Source organism: Bufo bufo, chromosome 1, assembly GCF_905171765.1.
Source record: "Bufo bufo chromosome 1, aBufBuf1.1, whole genome shotgun sequence".
NCBI lineage: Eukaryota > Metazoa > Chordata > Amphibia > Anura > Bufonidae > Bufo > Bufo bufo.
The window spans coordinates 229169607-229186631 of record NC_053389.1 but is presented as its reverse complement, the minus strand read 5'-3'; the positions used below and the strand labels follow the sequence as shown (position 1 = coordinate 229186631).

General features: G+C 42.8%; 1 protein-coding gene across 2 annotated transcripts; it reads right to left on the bottom strand.

Annotated features, from left to right (window-relative positions):
• Positions 1-5298: 5298 nt before the first annotated feature.
• Positions 5299-10645, bottom strand: MANSC4 (MANSC domain containing 4). Of its 2 annotated transcripts, XM_040415619.1 has the most exons (4): positions 10575-10645; positions 9837-10099; positions 7119-7253; positions 5299-6707 (listed from the first exon to the last, which is right to left on the bottom strand). In XM_040415619.1, exons 2-4 carry the CDS (start codon positions 10072-10074, stop codon positions 6025-6027), a joined length of 1056 nt encoding a protein of 351 aa, XP_040271553.1. In that variant the 5' UTR covers positions 10075-10099; positions 10575-10645; the 3' UTR covers positions 5299-6024. The 2 variants fall into 2 exon arrangements, with proteins under 2 accessions (XP_040271553.1, XP_040271555.1); XM_040415621.1 differs by lacking the exon at positions 9837-10099 and having other exon boundaries at positions 10575-10626.
• Between the last annotated feature and the right edge of the window lie 6380 nt (positions 10646-17025).

Genomic DNA, 17025 nt, shown 5'->3' with positions numbered 1-17025 from the left:
TAAGATAATAATGTACTTATTAAAGTAGATGCAAGCATTATATATGGACAAAGTCCTCACTCTGATATGATAAAATCTGAGACACTTAGCCAATATATTTTGATCAAAACACATCTAAACCCGCCTACCAAGCGTCAAGGTGGTCTCAGGTCAGGCGGGTCCTACGCTAAACCTACCTAAGCCGTTGGGCTTCTATGTTCAGGAGCGCAGACTCCGCACATATGGTGTGCTGCTCCTAGTCACCTCCATGTGCATCAAGCAACCAATGGGAGGAGGAGCAAGCACACCTATAAGGGCCCTTCCTATCCAATAGAGCGCCTTGATTAGGTGGTACATATTGGTGTGCTTTCATCTACTTTACTAAGTGCATTATTATCTTATTTCTGTGATTTTCTTCAATAATATGGCATGGGACATCCGCAGATTTGTATATCATACTGTGCAGGATGTTTTTATCTTAGTTTTTTCTGTGATTTTTTGTCTATGTAGTATTTGCTTGAGGGAGTGGTACCTTCAAGTGTGAATGAAACCTATTTTATCTTGGGAGTAGCATTCCTCTGCACTTTTGCCCTTCCTATCCAATAGAGCGCCTTGATTAGGTGGTACATATGGGTGTGCTTGCTCCTCCTCCCATTGGTTGCTTGATGCACATGGAGGTGACTAGGAGCAGCACACCATATGTGCGGCGTCTGCGCTCCTGAACATAGAAGCCCAACGGCTTAGGTAGGTTTAGCGTAGGACCCGCCTGACCTGAGACCACCTTGGCGCTTGGTAGGCGGGCTCAGATGTGTTTTGATCAAAATATGTTGGCTAAGTGTCTCAGATTTTATCATATCAGAGTGAGGACTTTGTCCATATATAATTCTTGCATCTACTTTACTAAGTGCATTATTATCTTATTTCTGTGATTTTCTTCAACATGTGGATATACCCTAAAGCTCCACATTGCTTCTGGTAGAAGAATCATCATGAACTAAAAGAATTTCAAGGCCAAACAACCACTTAGAAGCCTGAGATCACCTTGTGTACAATGCCAAGTAGCAGCTGGAGAGATGTAAAGCCTTGGACCAGAGTGTGGTAGACACCAGGAGAACATGACCGGTGTGGAGGTGTTGGGGCAACTAGTCTTGAGAAAGAGGAATATTAGTGGGAGTCTTAAGATTTTGGGTTCTTGACTTTTAACTGTGACCCTCATATGTGTCCAACCACACTTGGACATGAATTCCCACAAATGATCCATATTCCAGAAGAGGGTGGCTATAGTAGCATTATAGGGGTCAATCTACATAGTAATGCCTTTGGTTCTGGAATATGATGTTCGACCACCTCATATGAAAGAAATGTTTTGAAGTGTGCATACTTTTGCTGAGTAGTGTATCACTTCATCGCTAGCCACATTTGCCTTTAGGAAATCTGGGGTACAATTACTTGGGGAGAAAAATGAGCACCCGTATTGGTTGTCATGAAAGCAACAGTCTAGTACAGCTGACCCGTTACATGCTGAGGTCATGTGCTTGGAGAAAGAGAGAGAAATTCCAGTGATCTTCTAAAACAAACCCATCTTTATTGAAGCAAGTAAAATTCAGTATAATCAAAAGTCAGACATATGTACCATAGTTTTGACCTGACTAGAAGTCCTTAGTCATAGATTTTATATGCTTCAATAAAGATGGATTTGTTTTAGAAGATCGTTGGAATTTCTCTCCAAGCACGAACTCAGCATTTTCCGGGCAACATCGCTGTAATCGGTGAGCTGACTGGTTGTCACCCCACTTTCCCAGATACAAATATGACTGAGAAGATATTTTTCCATAAGGCAGCATCATTTTCTGCAGTGTTGTGCACAGATTGTAGGTTTCCCACCATCCCTGACTCAAGGCCCTCAATAGGAATGTTTTTCTATGTTCTCCCCCTGAACACAGAAGGAACAACTAAACTCAAATTCTGTAATTCTAGTATCCCAGCCCCAGGAGGTTATTCCCATACATTTGACCTCTTACACACCTGTTTTGTGGAATCAGCCTTTGTGGGCGTTTGTGATAATCTTGGGGTCACCGTGCTGGTGACGTAGTCCCCTGATATAATTCTTGCTATTGACTCATTTAGTGACCTCTTTCTAATCTGAGGACACAAAATCCCTTTATCTGGGCCAGATCCAGCGGTGGTGACCTTCATAGGCAGCTCCCAGAGCAAGAGAACCCAAACACCACATTACAGAAGAATGGAGCCATTCAGCAAGACCAGGACAAAAGGCCCGAGTCCCCCCCCCCTCCCCCTGCCCTAAGAGGAGGGGGGATATATTAACTGCACGGACGCCCAGCACAGGAAATGCAGCGAACAGCTCAGCACTACATCTGCGGAGGGTTCATTAAATAAGAATTATATTGTAAAATTCCACTTATCACACATCAATGGGACTTGATAGATGATAGGTTATCAAATATTCTTTATTATTGAATCAGATTATGGACTAGTCCTTGATAGGGTAGAGAACCCCCCCCCCCCCCCCCAAAAAAAAAAAATTTGCCATTATGTGTGGCATAATCTGAAGTTCTGAAAATAAAGAAATCTTGCTGTGTATATATTTCAGTTTTATTGACGTGATGTAGACGTGTCAGGTGCGGAGCTAGTCCCATGGGGACACATAGGACAGGAGCACATTTGCAGTAGATAAAAAAAAAAAAAACATGCACATTTTACACGTACTAATGTGATGGATGTATACACTTTTGCAACCAATTTTTCCAAAGTATAAAAAAAATACTTTGCAATTAGCCTTGATGAAAATCTCCGACTGTTTTGTGTCTACAGCTCCTATCTACAGACCTATGTCTCCATGGTTACAGACTACAAACAGACCCTGTGTAGTCCGATTATGCAGTTGTGTTAGGGTCCTTTTACATAAGCAGAGTGATGCCGTCATCAGTGATGACTAATAGATGCGATCACTTGATAAACGAGTATTTGCTCATTAGTTGGGTGGTATGTTTACACAGGGCACTGATGGGAGAGTAAGGCCCCTTTCACACGAGCGAGTATTTCGCGCGGATGCGATGCGGGAGGTGAACGCATTGCACCCGCACTGAATACCGACCCATTCATTTCTATGGGGCTGTTCACATGAGCGGTGATTTTCACGCATCACTTGTGCGTTGCGTGAAAATCGCAGCATGCTCCTCTTTGTGCGTTTTTCACGTAACGCAGGCTCCATAGAAATGAATGGGGTTGCGTGAAAATCGCAAGCATCCGCAAGCAAGTGCGGATGCGGTGCGATTTTCACGCACGGTTGCTAGGAGACGATCGGGATGGAGACCCGATCATTATTATTTTCCCTTATAACATGGTTATAAGGGAAAATAATAGCATTCTGAATACAGAATGCATAGTAAAACATCGCTGGAGGGGTTAAAAAAAATTAAAAAATAATTTAACTTACCTTAGTCCACTTGTTCACGTAGCCCGGCGTCTCCTTTGCTGAACAGGACCTGTGGTGAGCATTTTACAGGTAAAGGACCTTTGGTGACATCACATGATCTTTTACCATGGTGATGGATCATGTGATGACCGGAATGACGTCACCAAAGGTCCTATTGCTGCACAGAGATCAGATGAAGACAGAAGGAGATGCCGGGCATCGCGATCAAGTGGACTAAGGCGAGTTAAATTTATTTTTATTTTTTTTAACCCCTCCAGCGATGTTTTACTATGCATTCTGTATTCAGAATGCTATTATTTTCCCTTATAACTATGTTATAAGGGGAAATAATACAATCTACAGAACACCGATCCCAAGCCCGAACTTCTGTGAAGAAGTTCGGGTTTGGGTACCAAACACGCGAGATTTTTCTCACGCGAGTGCAAAACGCATTACAATGTTTTGCACTCGTGCGGAAAAATCGCGGGTCTTCCCGCAACGCCCGTGTGAAAGAGGCCTAAGTGTTCCAGATGATCAGTCCATGTAAAAAGTCCCTATGGGTTCCATTCAATGTCCAGGGGGCACTGTTGGGGGTTGGGTATAAAATATACTGAGGGCACTGCAGGGGTTGGGATTAGGGATGGGCGAATCGACTTCGGGAAATGGTTTTTTACAGTAGAAATCAATTTATGAAGTTATTATGCGCAGCCTTCACGAAAGTAATAACCTTGGCTCATAGGAGCCAATACATTCTAATACTGTACGGAGCATGCTCCGTACGGTATTGAAGCAAAGTTTTATGCAAATCCGAAGTCAATTCGCTCATCCCTAGTTGGGATGTAAATTTTTTTTTAATGCCAATGAACTACATGCGTTTAACAGCTGTTTAAAACTGATGCAAAATGGGCATTAAAAATGGGTACACAGCTAGAAACTGGATGCACACACTGATGCAAAATGGCCCGAGAAAAACTAACAGCATGAATGCATCCTTATAGTGCAACTTTTCTCTTAAGTTTTTGTTTATATACAACAATTTGATTTGTAGGTATCCAAGGTGGTTGTCTGACTTTTCCAAAATTCTTCAGGCTTAAAAGGGCGTCTGTCGGCAAATTTGTACCTATGAAACTGGCTGACCTGTTACTTGTGCGCTTGGCAGCTGAAGGCATCTGTGTTAGTCCCATGTTCATATGTGCCTGCATTGCTGAGAAAAATGATGTTTTATTATATGCAAATGAGCCTCTAGGAGCAACAGGGGTGTTGTCATTACACCTGGAGGCTCTGCTCTCTGTGCATCTGCCATGCCCTCTTCACGATTGGCCCTGTCAATCAAAGTGGAGAGGGCGCAGCAGTTGCAGATAGAGCAGTGCCTGTAGGAGTATTGGCAACTCCCCCATTGCCCCTAAAGGCTCATTTGCACATAACAAAACATCATTTTTCTCAGCAATGCGGACGCATATGAACATGAGATCAACACGGATGTCTTCAGCTGCCAAGTGCACATGTAACAGGTGAGTCAGTGTCATAGGTACAAATCTGCTGACAGACGCCCTTTAAGATTAAATGAAACCTTTGAGATAAAACCACTTTCCTTACATACAATGAAGACAATCTTAGAACTCCACTAGGCAAACCAAACACACTAAGGGCTCGCTCACACGACCGTGTGAAGCCTGTGCCCGTATTGCAGACCCACAATACACGGGTCCCGTTCCGTGGCCATCCCGCATCACTAGAGCGGACTCATTCATTTCAATGATATCTTTTTGCGGTGCTGAAGTACGGAACGGAACCTCAGAAAGCACTCCATAGTGCTAATGTAGTGTTCAGTTCCGTGCTTCCGCACCGCAAAAGGATAGCGCTTGCTCTATCTTTTTGCGGAACGGAGGGATCGCGGACCCATTCAAGTGAATAGGGCTGCGATCCCTATGCGGGGCTGCCACACGGCAGGTGCTTAGCGGACCGCAATTTGCGGTCCGCAGCACGGGCACGGGCTTGGGCTTCACACGGTCGTGTGAACAAGCCCTTAGCTAGGAATATTCTTCTCCATAATGAACTTTCCATTGAGGTGTTAAGTTATGCCCAGTTGGACAAATCCTTTTGAAAATTGTTACCATATCATTGATTTTGAAAATCAATAACACATGAATGGTTAATCAGACTACGCAGGGTGTGTTTGTAGTCTGTAACCATAACAACATATAGTTCTGTATAGGAGCTGTATACACACACACATAACTGTAGGAGATTTTTCATCTAGACTATATTTGCAAAGATGCTTCATTATTTTTTATGCATTTTGGTTGCAAAAATTGCACCAATCAACTGTCACAATATTCAGAAGGAAAGATCATCACAAATATAATGGATGTATTGACCAAGGCCTACAATGTGACCTGCAGCTGCAATGCTGGGGGACAAATTGATTCCCTTCCACGTAATCCCAGAGATGAGCATTAAGCATTTTACCATTCTTGGCCGTAGCCTCCAAATCCTGTACCAAGGAACTGGATCTCATCCTGCTATTTCCTCACCTTTCAGGTGATAGTCGTATAGCAGGACCAATATTATTCACTAGGGGGTGACCCATGGCTATGAGGCAGTGAGTTTCAGGCCTTCTCCTTGAGAAGAGTGCAAGTTATCATTGTCCCTTTCTCAGCTCTTGGAGCCCTCCAGGGTCTATACCTCCCTCTTCGCTTCCTCCTGCAGCACCCAAATGCCAGGATACCTGAACAGCAGCACAGTAAGGTCACCATGGAACCAATCAATGCAGGAAGTGGCCAGAGATGGGTCATGGTGTCTGAGGAGTCTTCAGTATCTCCCTCATAAGTCTGGTTTCTACCACTGTGGCCCTTGGTTTCATTTATATGCTGCTTGCTGCTGTCAAGGTGAGCCGGACTCTGTAAATCTGGTTGGTCCAGGGGTGGTAAGGATGGAGGTGTCTCCTTGTTGGATTCTCTGTCTTCTGGGGAGGAGATCAATGTTGTCTTAGAAGTAACTTGAGCAGTTAATGGAGGAGAATAAGTAGGTGGCAAAGAGCGGAGAGGAGAGTCTGCTGGGGATGGGGGCTGAGGAGAAGGATGTTGGGTTGGTGGATGAAGAGGTAACTCATCATGTGGATGGGTGGACAGTGAATTAACATGAGGTTCATTAGAGGGTAAGATGGTTGGGGAAACAGGGGTCGAGGAAGTCGGAACGCGGGATAAGTTCAGACGCTCCCACTTTAATGATGAACGTGGGTTCAAATCAATATGTCCCAGTTTATCAAACACCAGCAGATCTGGATCAGCACCTAGAACATGGAATTCATATTGTGAACATGACCTCCTCTATACGTAAAACAAGTTATAGTGCATGTTATACTCTAGTTACATCCAAAGCTGAAGCAAATACTCTTGGTTGCTGCTAGATTTGGTCTGCCGCCACTTTAAAGTGATCTATCAGGTCAGCTCTGGCCGTGTAGTTGTCATGTCAGGCTCAGCTCTTGTATAAACACATTATTCTTTGGTGACAGAAACTAGAAAATTTCTAAATTTACAGTTTGGATGTGAATGGAGAAGAAAGATGTGAATAAATCCAATATCTTACATTACTTTTTCCTTCTACAGTTTTATCAGTTTCTATTGAGAGGAATGGTAGGGAATCTGACTGCCAGGCTGAGCTAAGGGAGGGATCCTCTTGGTGACTACTATGGTGGACTCACCAGCCATGACGGTGTAGAGAATGCTGCGCTCTTGCAGCTGGAGGAGGCAGCTCTCCGGCTGTGGACAATGCACCAGGTGACATTCCCCGCTCTCATTGTTCATCTCGAAGTAGAAGACAGCCAGATTACACAATTCTGAGGACACACGGCAAAATTGGGGTTCTTTGAGAAACACATTTAAGAAACACTGCATCATGAGATTGTCTTCTAAGCGATGACCTAACTTTATTCTAAAAAAAAATCTCCAAGTCATCCCGGGACTGAGAAGGACTACTCTGAGGAAGTGCTTTTCATGCAATTCCCAAATACATTTAGCAAAGAGGCTCTATGCAAGACAGAAATTGAGACTTGTGAGGTATTACTTCTTAAGCAGTTCTCTGACATATTAAATTGGAATTAAGGAACACTACTTTAGGGGATCATTAGTAGTAGTTGTCTTATAGACTCCTAAAAGAATCTCCAGATCCAGGCAGGAATTGAAAAACAGTGTGTTATGGGGTTGCTTTTTAAGCAGTTGCCAGATACGTGCTGAATTGAGAAACCCGACTTTATGTGCAACTGCTTTGTAGGCAACTCCACCTTATCCACAGGGTAATGGGAGATCTCCACCTGCCCCCTGAGATATTGAAAGGATCTGATTACAATCACATTGGGGATCATAATATCTGCTGCCCCCTCCTGGTTTCACTGACCTGTGCAGGACAATACGAGTTATCAGAGAAAACAAAACATATCAGGAAAGCAGAGAAAATATGGGACGGCTCACTCTCTATATACACGGAGTGGTGCCAAGGTCCAAAATAGAATCACCCCTTCAAAATAGTAAAAATCTAAGTAATATTGGACCGGCACTCAAACATATGGGTTCACGCAGAGCAGTATAGTATGGTAAAATAGTGCAATTTAATGAAGCATAAAACATACATACACATACTAGTGGGGTGGATGAGGTAATAGGTAGATTAGCTCATATAAAGTCCATACATGTCGCTCATATAAAGCTCATATAAAGTCCATACAATACGAATATTTTCTGAAAATTCGATTATCCAGATGGTAAAATAGGAAAAATCGATAGGAAAAAATCGGTAGCAAACAGTCTTCAACTGTAATGAGTAGGGTACTCACTTGTTGGGCAGTTCTGTGGCGTCCCACGTGTAAGAGAGCTTACCTTGGTGTCGGTTTAATCAGGTACAGACGGCAAAGTATGATTACTTAGCTGACATCCTCAAATCGGATCTTCGTATGAACGCTTCAATTATCGCGAGATGAGCCGTTTCTTTTCCTTTCTCTTTCGAATAATACAGACTCTGTCAATCGCGGTTAAAATCGTGATGAAGCTTCGATCTTTTGGGTCATGGATTATTGTCAGTCACCAGTCATACGGACTCTGTATGAATATCCCATCGATCCCAGACGCGTTTCGAAATAGATCCCTATCTCTTCCTTCCACTGAGGAAGAGATAGGGATCTATTTCGAAGCGCGTCTGGGATCGATGGGATATTCATAAAGAGTCCGTAATTTGAAGCATGGCCATGCAATACTGAAAGAGACCTTGGAAATTATCATCTGAAATGAATGTAAGCAAACCGACTGGTGGTCGATTTTACTAACGGCTGGCGACTGACAATAATCCATGACCCAAAAGATCGAAGCTTCACCGCGATTTTAACCGCAATTGACAGAGTCTGTATTATTCGAAAGAGAAAGGAAAAGAAACGGCTCATCTCGCGATAGTTGAAGCGATCATACGGAGATCCGATTTGAAGATTTCAGCTAAGTAATCATACTTTGCCGTCTGTACCTGATTAAACCGACACCAAGGTAAGCGCTCTTACACGTGGGACGCCACAGAACTGCCCAACAAGTGACTACCCTACTCATTACAGTTGAAGACTGTTTGCTACCGATTTTTTCCTATCGATTTTTCCTATTTTACCATCTGGATAATCGAATTTTCAGAAAATATTCGTACAAACATGGGACATTACAAATAATTTGCATTGTATGGACTTTATATGAGCTAATCTACCTATTACCTCATCCACCCCACTATTATGTGTATGTTTTATGCTTCATTAAATTGCACTATTTTACCATACTATACTGCTCTGCGTGAACCCATATGTTTGAGTGCCGATCCAGTATTACTTTGATTTTTAATATCAGGAAAGCAGGCTTGTGTGCCAGAGGAAGATGTCACCCAGCTCGCCCAGACCCTGATTAGAAAACCTACTTGGTTCTAAGACAAAACATGAAAACAGGCCTCAGTCAATCTCTATCTCCCATGGACTTTGAATGGAGGAGCAGTCTGCGTGCTCGACCAATGACAGACAGCGGAGGTGCCAGCGATTGGAACCACCACATAGCTTATCCTGTGGCTAGGTCAGGGATCAGCAACCTCCGGCGCTCCAGCTGTTGTGAAACTACAACTCCCAGCATGCTCCACTCACTGGAGTGCTGAAGGTTGCTGACTAGTGTTGAGCGAACTTGTGTTTAAAGTTCGGCATCTAAAGTTCGGGTTATTGAAGAATCCCGTTATGGATTCCGCTACCACGGACCAGAACGCGATTCGTCGATAACTCGATGCCTAACTTAAAAAACAAGTTCGCTCAACACTATTGCTGACCCCTGGGCTAGGTGATAGTTCCTTTAATACTTCTCACAGCTGAAGTCTTGTTACAATTGTATCTAGTCTACACAATCCCCTGGATTACCTTGGTGGCAGCACTTGCGGCTGCAGAGTTGGGCTGAAGGCTCAGGATGTCTCTGTAAGACTTTGGCTCCTCGTTGTTCTGACCCGGAGAAGCTGAGGAACAATCCAGGGAACCTCCTGATCCAGCAGCCATGGTAGAAGGTGGTGTGTGGGCACAGAGCGCTGGACAGACAGAGAACCCATGGGATGTCCAGGAGAGAGAAGAGCAGGAGCGTCACTGACTCCACGTTCACTGCCATGACCGGGTGCTGAAGGGCAGAGGGTCTTGCAGAGGGCGAGGGTTAATATACAGGGGTCACGATTACTGGACAACACAGCTTTCTACTAGACTTTGTATGTTGATGCTTCACCTTATTCAAAATCTCTGCTTGCCGTCAATGAATGGGAACATTCTTATTTATAGCCAGAGAGTAAAACCTATTCAATGCAAATACTTATAGCTGACAAAATTGTATCCAGTCTAAATGATCCTCTATGAGCCTACTACATTCTACCTGCACTGATACATTGTAACAAACTATGAGGACAGCAGAGAGCTGTGCTGTGACGTTTACCTCACAGAGGATACAATTGGAACAAACCCTCATCTATGAGTAGTAATGGGTCAGGATGGGTTTGGTTCAGTTACCTGTACTACATTGTATAGTATATAGTGTAAGGCACATGTATATAGTATGCACAGGTGTATAGCATGCCTTTTAACCCTTAGTAGTGCATTCCTGTATGAATGTGCACTCACCTGTACCAGTTGCCGGCCCCATGTGTTGGCTCATGGTGCTCCTTGCCTTGCAGAGTCCTCTCCTCTTCGGACTTCAGGTTCCCCCCCTCAATATCTCCTCCTTTTCTCCGTCACACAGTCCTCTCCTGTCCTCTGGGCTGGACGGGGTGTAACTTTAATACTGGGGGAGGGGAGAAAACTTGAAAGAAACCAAAGTCAAGAATATGGAACTTTTCTTCTGAACTTTATTTTTTTGTTGGGGGTGGGGGTAAAATCACATTCTTAATTCAAATATAATAGAAGGAAGAAGCAGGAAACAAGCTTCTGTTTTCTTGTGTAGGATGAGAAGTTCTGAGATCGGTAGTGATGATGATTGGAAGGAAAGAAAATCACCTTCATCATGGTGTGGATGACAACACCCATTATGTGACCAATCGCACTGATAGGAGAGATGAACAAATTCAAGAATAGTGCATTGGAGCAAAAGAAGAAGCTTAAAGGGGCTGTCTCACGTCAGCAAATAGCATTTATCATGTAGAGAAAGTGAATACAAGGCACTTACTAATGTATTGTGATTGTCCATATTGCTTCCTTTGCTGGCTGGATTCATTTTTTCATCACATTATATACTGCTCGTTTCCATAGTTACGAGCACTCTGCAGTCTATCAACGGTGGTCGTGCTTTCACACTGTAGAAAAAAGTGCCGGCCTCTCTGGTGGCCGGGACCGTGGGAGCGCACATAGGTGGGTGCTTTTTCCTATAGTGTGCAAGCGCGGCCACTGCTGATGGATTGCAGGGTGGTCATAACCATGGAAACGAGAAGTGTATAATGTGATGGAAAAAATAATCCAGCCAGCAAAGGAGGCAATATGGACAATCACAATACATTAGTAAGTGCCTTGTATTCACTTTCTCTACATGCTATTTGCTGAAGTGAGAAAAACCTTTAATAGGAATCTGTCAGCAGATTTGTACCTATGAAACTGTCTGACCTGTTAAATGTGCGATTGGCAGCTGAAGGCGTCTGTGTTGGTCCCATGTTCATTTGTGCCCGCAGTGCTGAGAAAAACGATGTTTTAATATATGGAAATGAGTCTCTAGGAGCAACGGGGGCGTTACCATTACACCTAGAGGCTCTGCTTTCTCCGAGGGTGTGGCAGTTGCATAGAGAGCTGAGGCTCTAAAGCTGTGATGGCTAACCTCCAGCACTCCAGCTGTGGTAAAACTACAACTCCCAAGATGCACCCTTGCTTGGCTGTTCTGAGAACTCCATAGAAATGAATGGAGCATGCTGGGAGTCATAGTTTCACCACAGCTTGAGGTTAGCCATCACTGCTCTAGGTGTAACGGTAACACCCCTGTTCTCATGATCTAATAGTTGCCCCCATCCTTTCTCTAACCGGAATACCCCTTCCCGACGGGACTTGCCGCCCAGCGCCGTACTATTACGGCCCGCTGATCGGGCGGGTTCAGGAGCTGTGCCCGCCTGATCAGCTGCAAGGGACCTGCTGTTCCCGTTAGCCGGACCCCTGCTGTATGCGCCGGCATCGGTGAAAACACAGATGCTGGCGCATTAACCCCTTCTATGCCGCGATCAGCACTGACCGCAACATAGAAGGGGTTTGCTGCGGGTGAGGGAGCCCATCGGGTCTTTGCGCTGCCGTGGCGGGGACCAGTTGGGTGAGAAGGCAGCCTGATGCCATGCAGAGGCTGCCCAATGCCTTGCTTGGCATCGGGACCTGCCTTCTACGGGTGCCCAGGAGATCCAGCATCAGGCTGGGTCTCCTAGGCAACCTGTTAGTGTTTCACTCTGTGTATTACACTAACAGGCAATGCATTACAATACAGATGTATTGTAATGCATTGCAGAGGGGATCAGACCCCCAAAAGTTAAAGTCAGAAATAAAGTAAAAAAATAAAAAGTTCAAAATAGTTTTTAATAAAAAAATAAAGTTTCAAGTGAAAATAGAAAAACACCTCTTTTCTTATTTTATAATAAAAAATTGGAAAAAAAAGAAAAAAACACACGTTAGGTATCACCGCATCCGTAACGACCGGCTCTATAAATATATCACATAATCCACCCCATCCGATAAACACTGTAAAAATAAAAACTGTGTAAAAAAAAGCCATTTTTGTCACCTTACATCACAAAAAGTGCAACACCAAGCAATCAAAAAGGCATATGTCCCACAAAATGATACCAATAAAACTGTCACCTCATCCCGCAAAAAATGAAACAACTATAGTTCTCACAACATGGGACACTAAAAGATAATTTATCTGCTATTATTGTGTTAAAGTGAAACAAATAAATAAAAGTATATATATTAGGTATCGCCGCGTCCCAAACAACCAGCTCTATAAAATTATCACATGATCTAACCCCTCAGGTGAACACCGTAAAAAATAAAAACTGTATAAAAAAGCCATTTTGGTCACCTTACATCACAAAAATTGCAACACCAAGCGATCAAAAAGCCGTATGCCCCCCAAAAAAGTACAAAACCGTCACCTCATACCGGTAAAAATTAGACCCTACCTAATACAATCGGTCAAAAAAAAAAAAAGCTATCACTCTTAGGCGATGGAGACACTAAAATATGATTTTTTTTGCTTCAAAACTTCTATTATTGTGCTGAAGTGAAATAAAAAAAGTAAACATATTAGATATTCCCGCGTCCGTAACAACCTGCTGTATAAAAATATCACATGACCTAACCCCTCAGGTGAACACCGTAAAAAAATAAAAAATAAGAACAGTGCCAAAAAAGCGTTTTTTTTGTCATCTTACATCACAAAAATTGCAACACCAAGCGATCAAAAAGGCATATTCCCCCCAAAATAGTACCCATCAAACAGTCACCTCATCCCGCAAAAAAGGAGACTCTACCTAAGATAATCGGTCAAAAAATAAAAAAGCTATGGCTCTCAGACTATGGATACACTAAAACATAATTTTTTTGGTTTCAAAAATGCTATTATTGTGTAAAACTTAAATAAATAATAAAAAGTATACATATTAGGTATTGCCACATCCGAAACGATCTGCTCTATAAAAATATCACATGGCCTAACCTTTCAGGTGAATGCTGGAAAATAAATAAATAAAAACTGTGCCAAAATTACAAATTTTTTGGTCACCTTGCCCCATAAAGTGTAATAATGAATGATCAAAAAATCATATGTACCCAAAAATGGTACCAATAAAAAAGGTCAACTCTTCCTGCAAAAAAACAAGCCCCTGCACAAGACGATCAGCAGAAAAATAAAAAAAATATGGCTTTCAGAAAATGGAGACACAAAAACACACTTTTTCCAAAAATTCTTTATTATGTAAAACTGAATCAAACAAAGAAATTAGACATATTTGATATCATTGCGTCCGTAACAACCTACTCTATAAAAATAGCACATGATCTACCCTGTCAGATGAATGTTGTAAAAAATAAAAACGGTGCCAAAACAGCCATTTTTTGGTTACCTTGCCTCACAAAAAACTTAATCATATGTACCCCAAAATAGTACCAATAAAACTGGCACCTTATCCCCTAGTTTCCAAAATGGGGTCACTTTTTGGGAGTTTCTACTGTAAGGGTGCATCAGGCGGGCTTAAAATGGGACGTGGCATCTAAAAACCAGTCCAGCTAAATTTGCCTTCCAAAAACTATATGGCATTCCTTTTCTTCTGCGTCCTGCAGTGCACCCTTACATCAAGTTTACGACCACATGTGGGGTGTTTCTGTAAACTGCAGAATCAGAGTAATAAATAGTGAGTTTTGTTTGGCTGGTAACCCTCAAAATTTCATCTCTATTTTCCCAATTCTTGTGGAACACCCAAAGAGTTAACAAAGTTTGTAAAATCCGTTTTGAGTAGCTTGAGGGGTGTAGTTTCTACAATAGGGTCATTTATGGGGTTTTTTGACTATGTAAGCCCAACAAAGTGACTTCAGACCTGAACTGGTCCTTAAAAAGTGGGTTTTGGAAATTTTCTTAAAAATTTTAAGAATTGCTTCTAAAATTCTAAGCCTTGTAACGTCCTAAAAAAATAAAATGACATTTACAAAATGATGCCAACATAAAGTATACATATGGGGAATGTTAAGTAATAAATAATTTATGAGGTATCACTTTCTGTTTTAAAAGCAGAGAAATTGAAATCTTGAAAATTGCAAATTTTTCTAAATTTTGGGTAAATTTTGGAGTACAATGTGTCACGAGAAAACAATCTCAGAATGGCTTGGATAAATAAAAGTGTTGCAAAGTTATTACCACATAAAGTGACACATGTTAGATTTTCAAAAAATGGCCTGGGCAGGAAGGTGAAAACTGGCCTGGGGTAAAAAGGGTTAAAGGGGTTCTCCGGGAATTAAGAAAATGAAAATACTTAAATATTATGTCATTATAAATCTATTTCTAAATACCTTTCATTATTTATAATGGCTCATTTTGTGTGGGGAGCAATCATCAGGGTAAATAAAATGGCCGTCTTCCTATTAGTACACACAAAACCTGTCCTAATCACACATGAGGACAAGTTAGAAGGAGTAAATGAAAAGATTGAGCAGCTCTCACCTGCTGCACCTGTAGTGAGCACGGTACCAGCCTGGACACGGCCGTAACAGCAAGTTTTACCGCTAAATAAAGTGTCTCCTGTTGTTCAAGAGCCTGATTTTCTCTTTTTGTTGATGAGGACAAGTTACTTCAGAACACTGAGATAAAGAGCTGCCTCATCCTCCTCTCTGCTCTGCTCGTTATGATTATAATCCTGAATACAGATGATAAGCTCTTTATCTGAATCTGTCACGGAAGGGGAAAGCGTGCACAGCCCCGAGCTCAACCCACACCTCTGTCCCTGCCTACTTGCACGGTCTGCCCTAGGCGATGGTGTACAACTGGACGACGTTCCCTAAACTGAGTACGTGCTGGGCCTTAAAGGGAACAATGATACTGGAGAAAATAATAAACAAAGTGACAGGCAGGCACGGAGGGGTAAATACACAAACAATGCAAATATAAGCAGCGGTCAAAATACAGGACGAAAGATACATATAAAAGAGAAACTAAGGTCAAAACAAGCCGAGGTCAGTACCAGGAGGTCACGTCAGTACAGAGGAATAACCAAATCACAACAAACACAAGCTGAGGTCCGAATGCCAGGAGGTCACGTCAATACAGAGGAAACAGCATAAGTGGGGTCAAGGAAACAGAGCCGGGGTCAAGGTACAAAGCAAACCAATACAGAGAACTTGGTAAATGAAAAGACTTTATTCACAGGCAACCTGTGGCCAGCAGGCTGCCTGTTTAAATAGTCCTGGCTGGAGAGTCACATGATGTGGCCGGCATCACGTGACTCACAGCAGCCAAACTCAGCCGAGCACCGATCATCATTATCGGCGCTCGGCTCTCCTGTAGCTCGCCTGCTGACATGGAGAGGAGGACACAGGCTACGTCCCTGTCCCTCTCCTTGCGAAGGGTGCCGGCGGTGCCGCGAAGGAAGCGCGCGTCGCCGGCCCCTCGTTACAGAATCTCTAGGAGAGGAGACATGAAGTACAGAGGACGGACAGGACAGACTGTGGTAATGGAGACTGCATACAAGTGCTGCTGCTCATTATCCACACCTCCATCTCCTCTCTGTACTTCATGTATCTTCATCAACTCCATTACAGAGATTCAGCTGAAGATCTTATCAGCTGTATTCAGGATCATAATCCCTGACAAGTAGAGAGGAGGATGAGGCAGCTCTTTACCTCAGTGTTGTGAAGTAACTTGTCCTGCTGTGGGATTAGGACAGGTTCTGTGTGTACTAATAGGATGGCAGCCATTTTATTTCTCCTAATGATTGCTCCCCAGACAAAACGAGCCATTATAACTAATGAAAGGTCCCGTATTTGGGAATATACTTATAATAAAGTATTATTTTAGTATTCTCATTTTCTTAATTCCCGGAGAACCCCTTTAAGGACTCTCCGGTTAAGAGTACTGTAATTTTCTAATCTACTGGCCCACGATTACTATAGTTTCTGCGCTTGTATTTGTGCCAAAATTTTATGCAATTTGGTGCATCTCATTTTAGACATTTTTATGAAGCAAGTAAGCCAAAAAGAATAATGCTCTGTGCCTCCTCTGTCGGGGGCTTATCACAGAATGGGGTGCGGCTACAAAATTCTGTTACAAAGTAAGCCAACCTATAGTTGGTATAGAGTCAGAGAAAAGTCTCTCCCTGCAGCAGATTTATCATCCAGCCTGAGCCCCTGTCATGAATCTGCTGCATCTTTTGACTAAGTTTACAATCTCTATATTGCAGACAGGATCAGTAAATCCACCCCTTTGTGTTTCAGCTCATCACCATTTTGAATATCTCTACTTGCTCTCAGAGAATGGGAACATATTGACCCAATGCCCTCACAGCTGAGGGTTTGTTACAATTGTATCCAGTGTAGACAATCTTGATGAGGTTAAGGGGTTCTC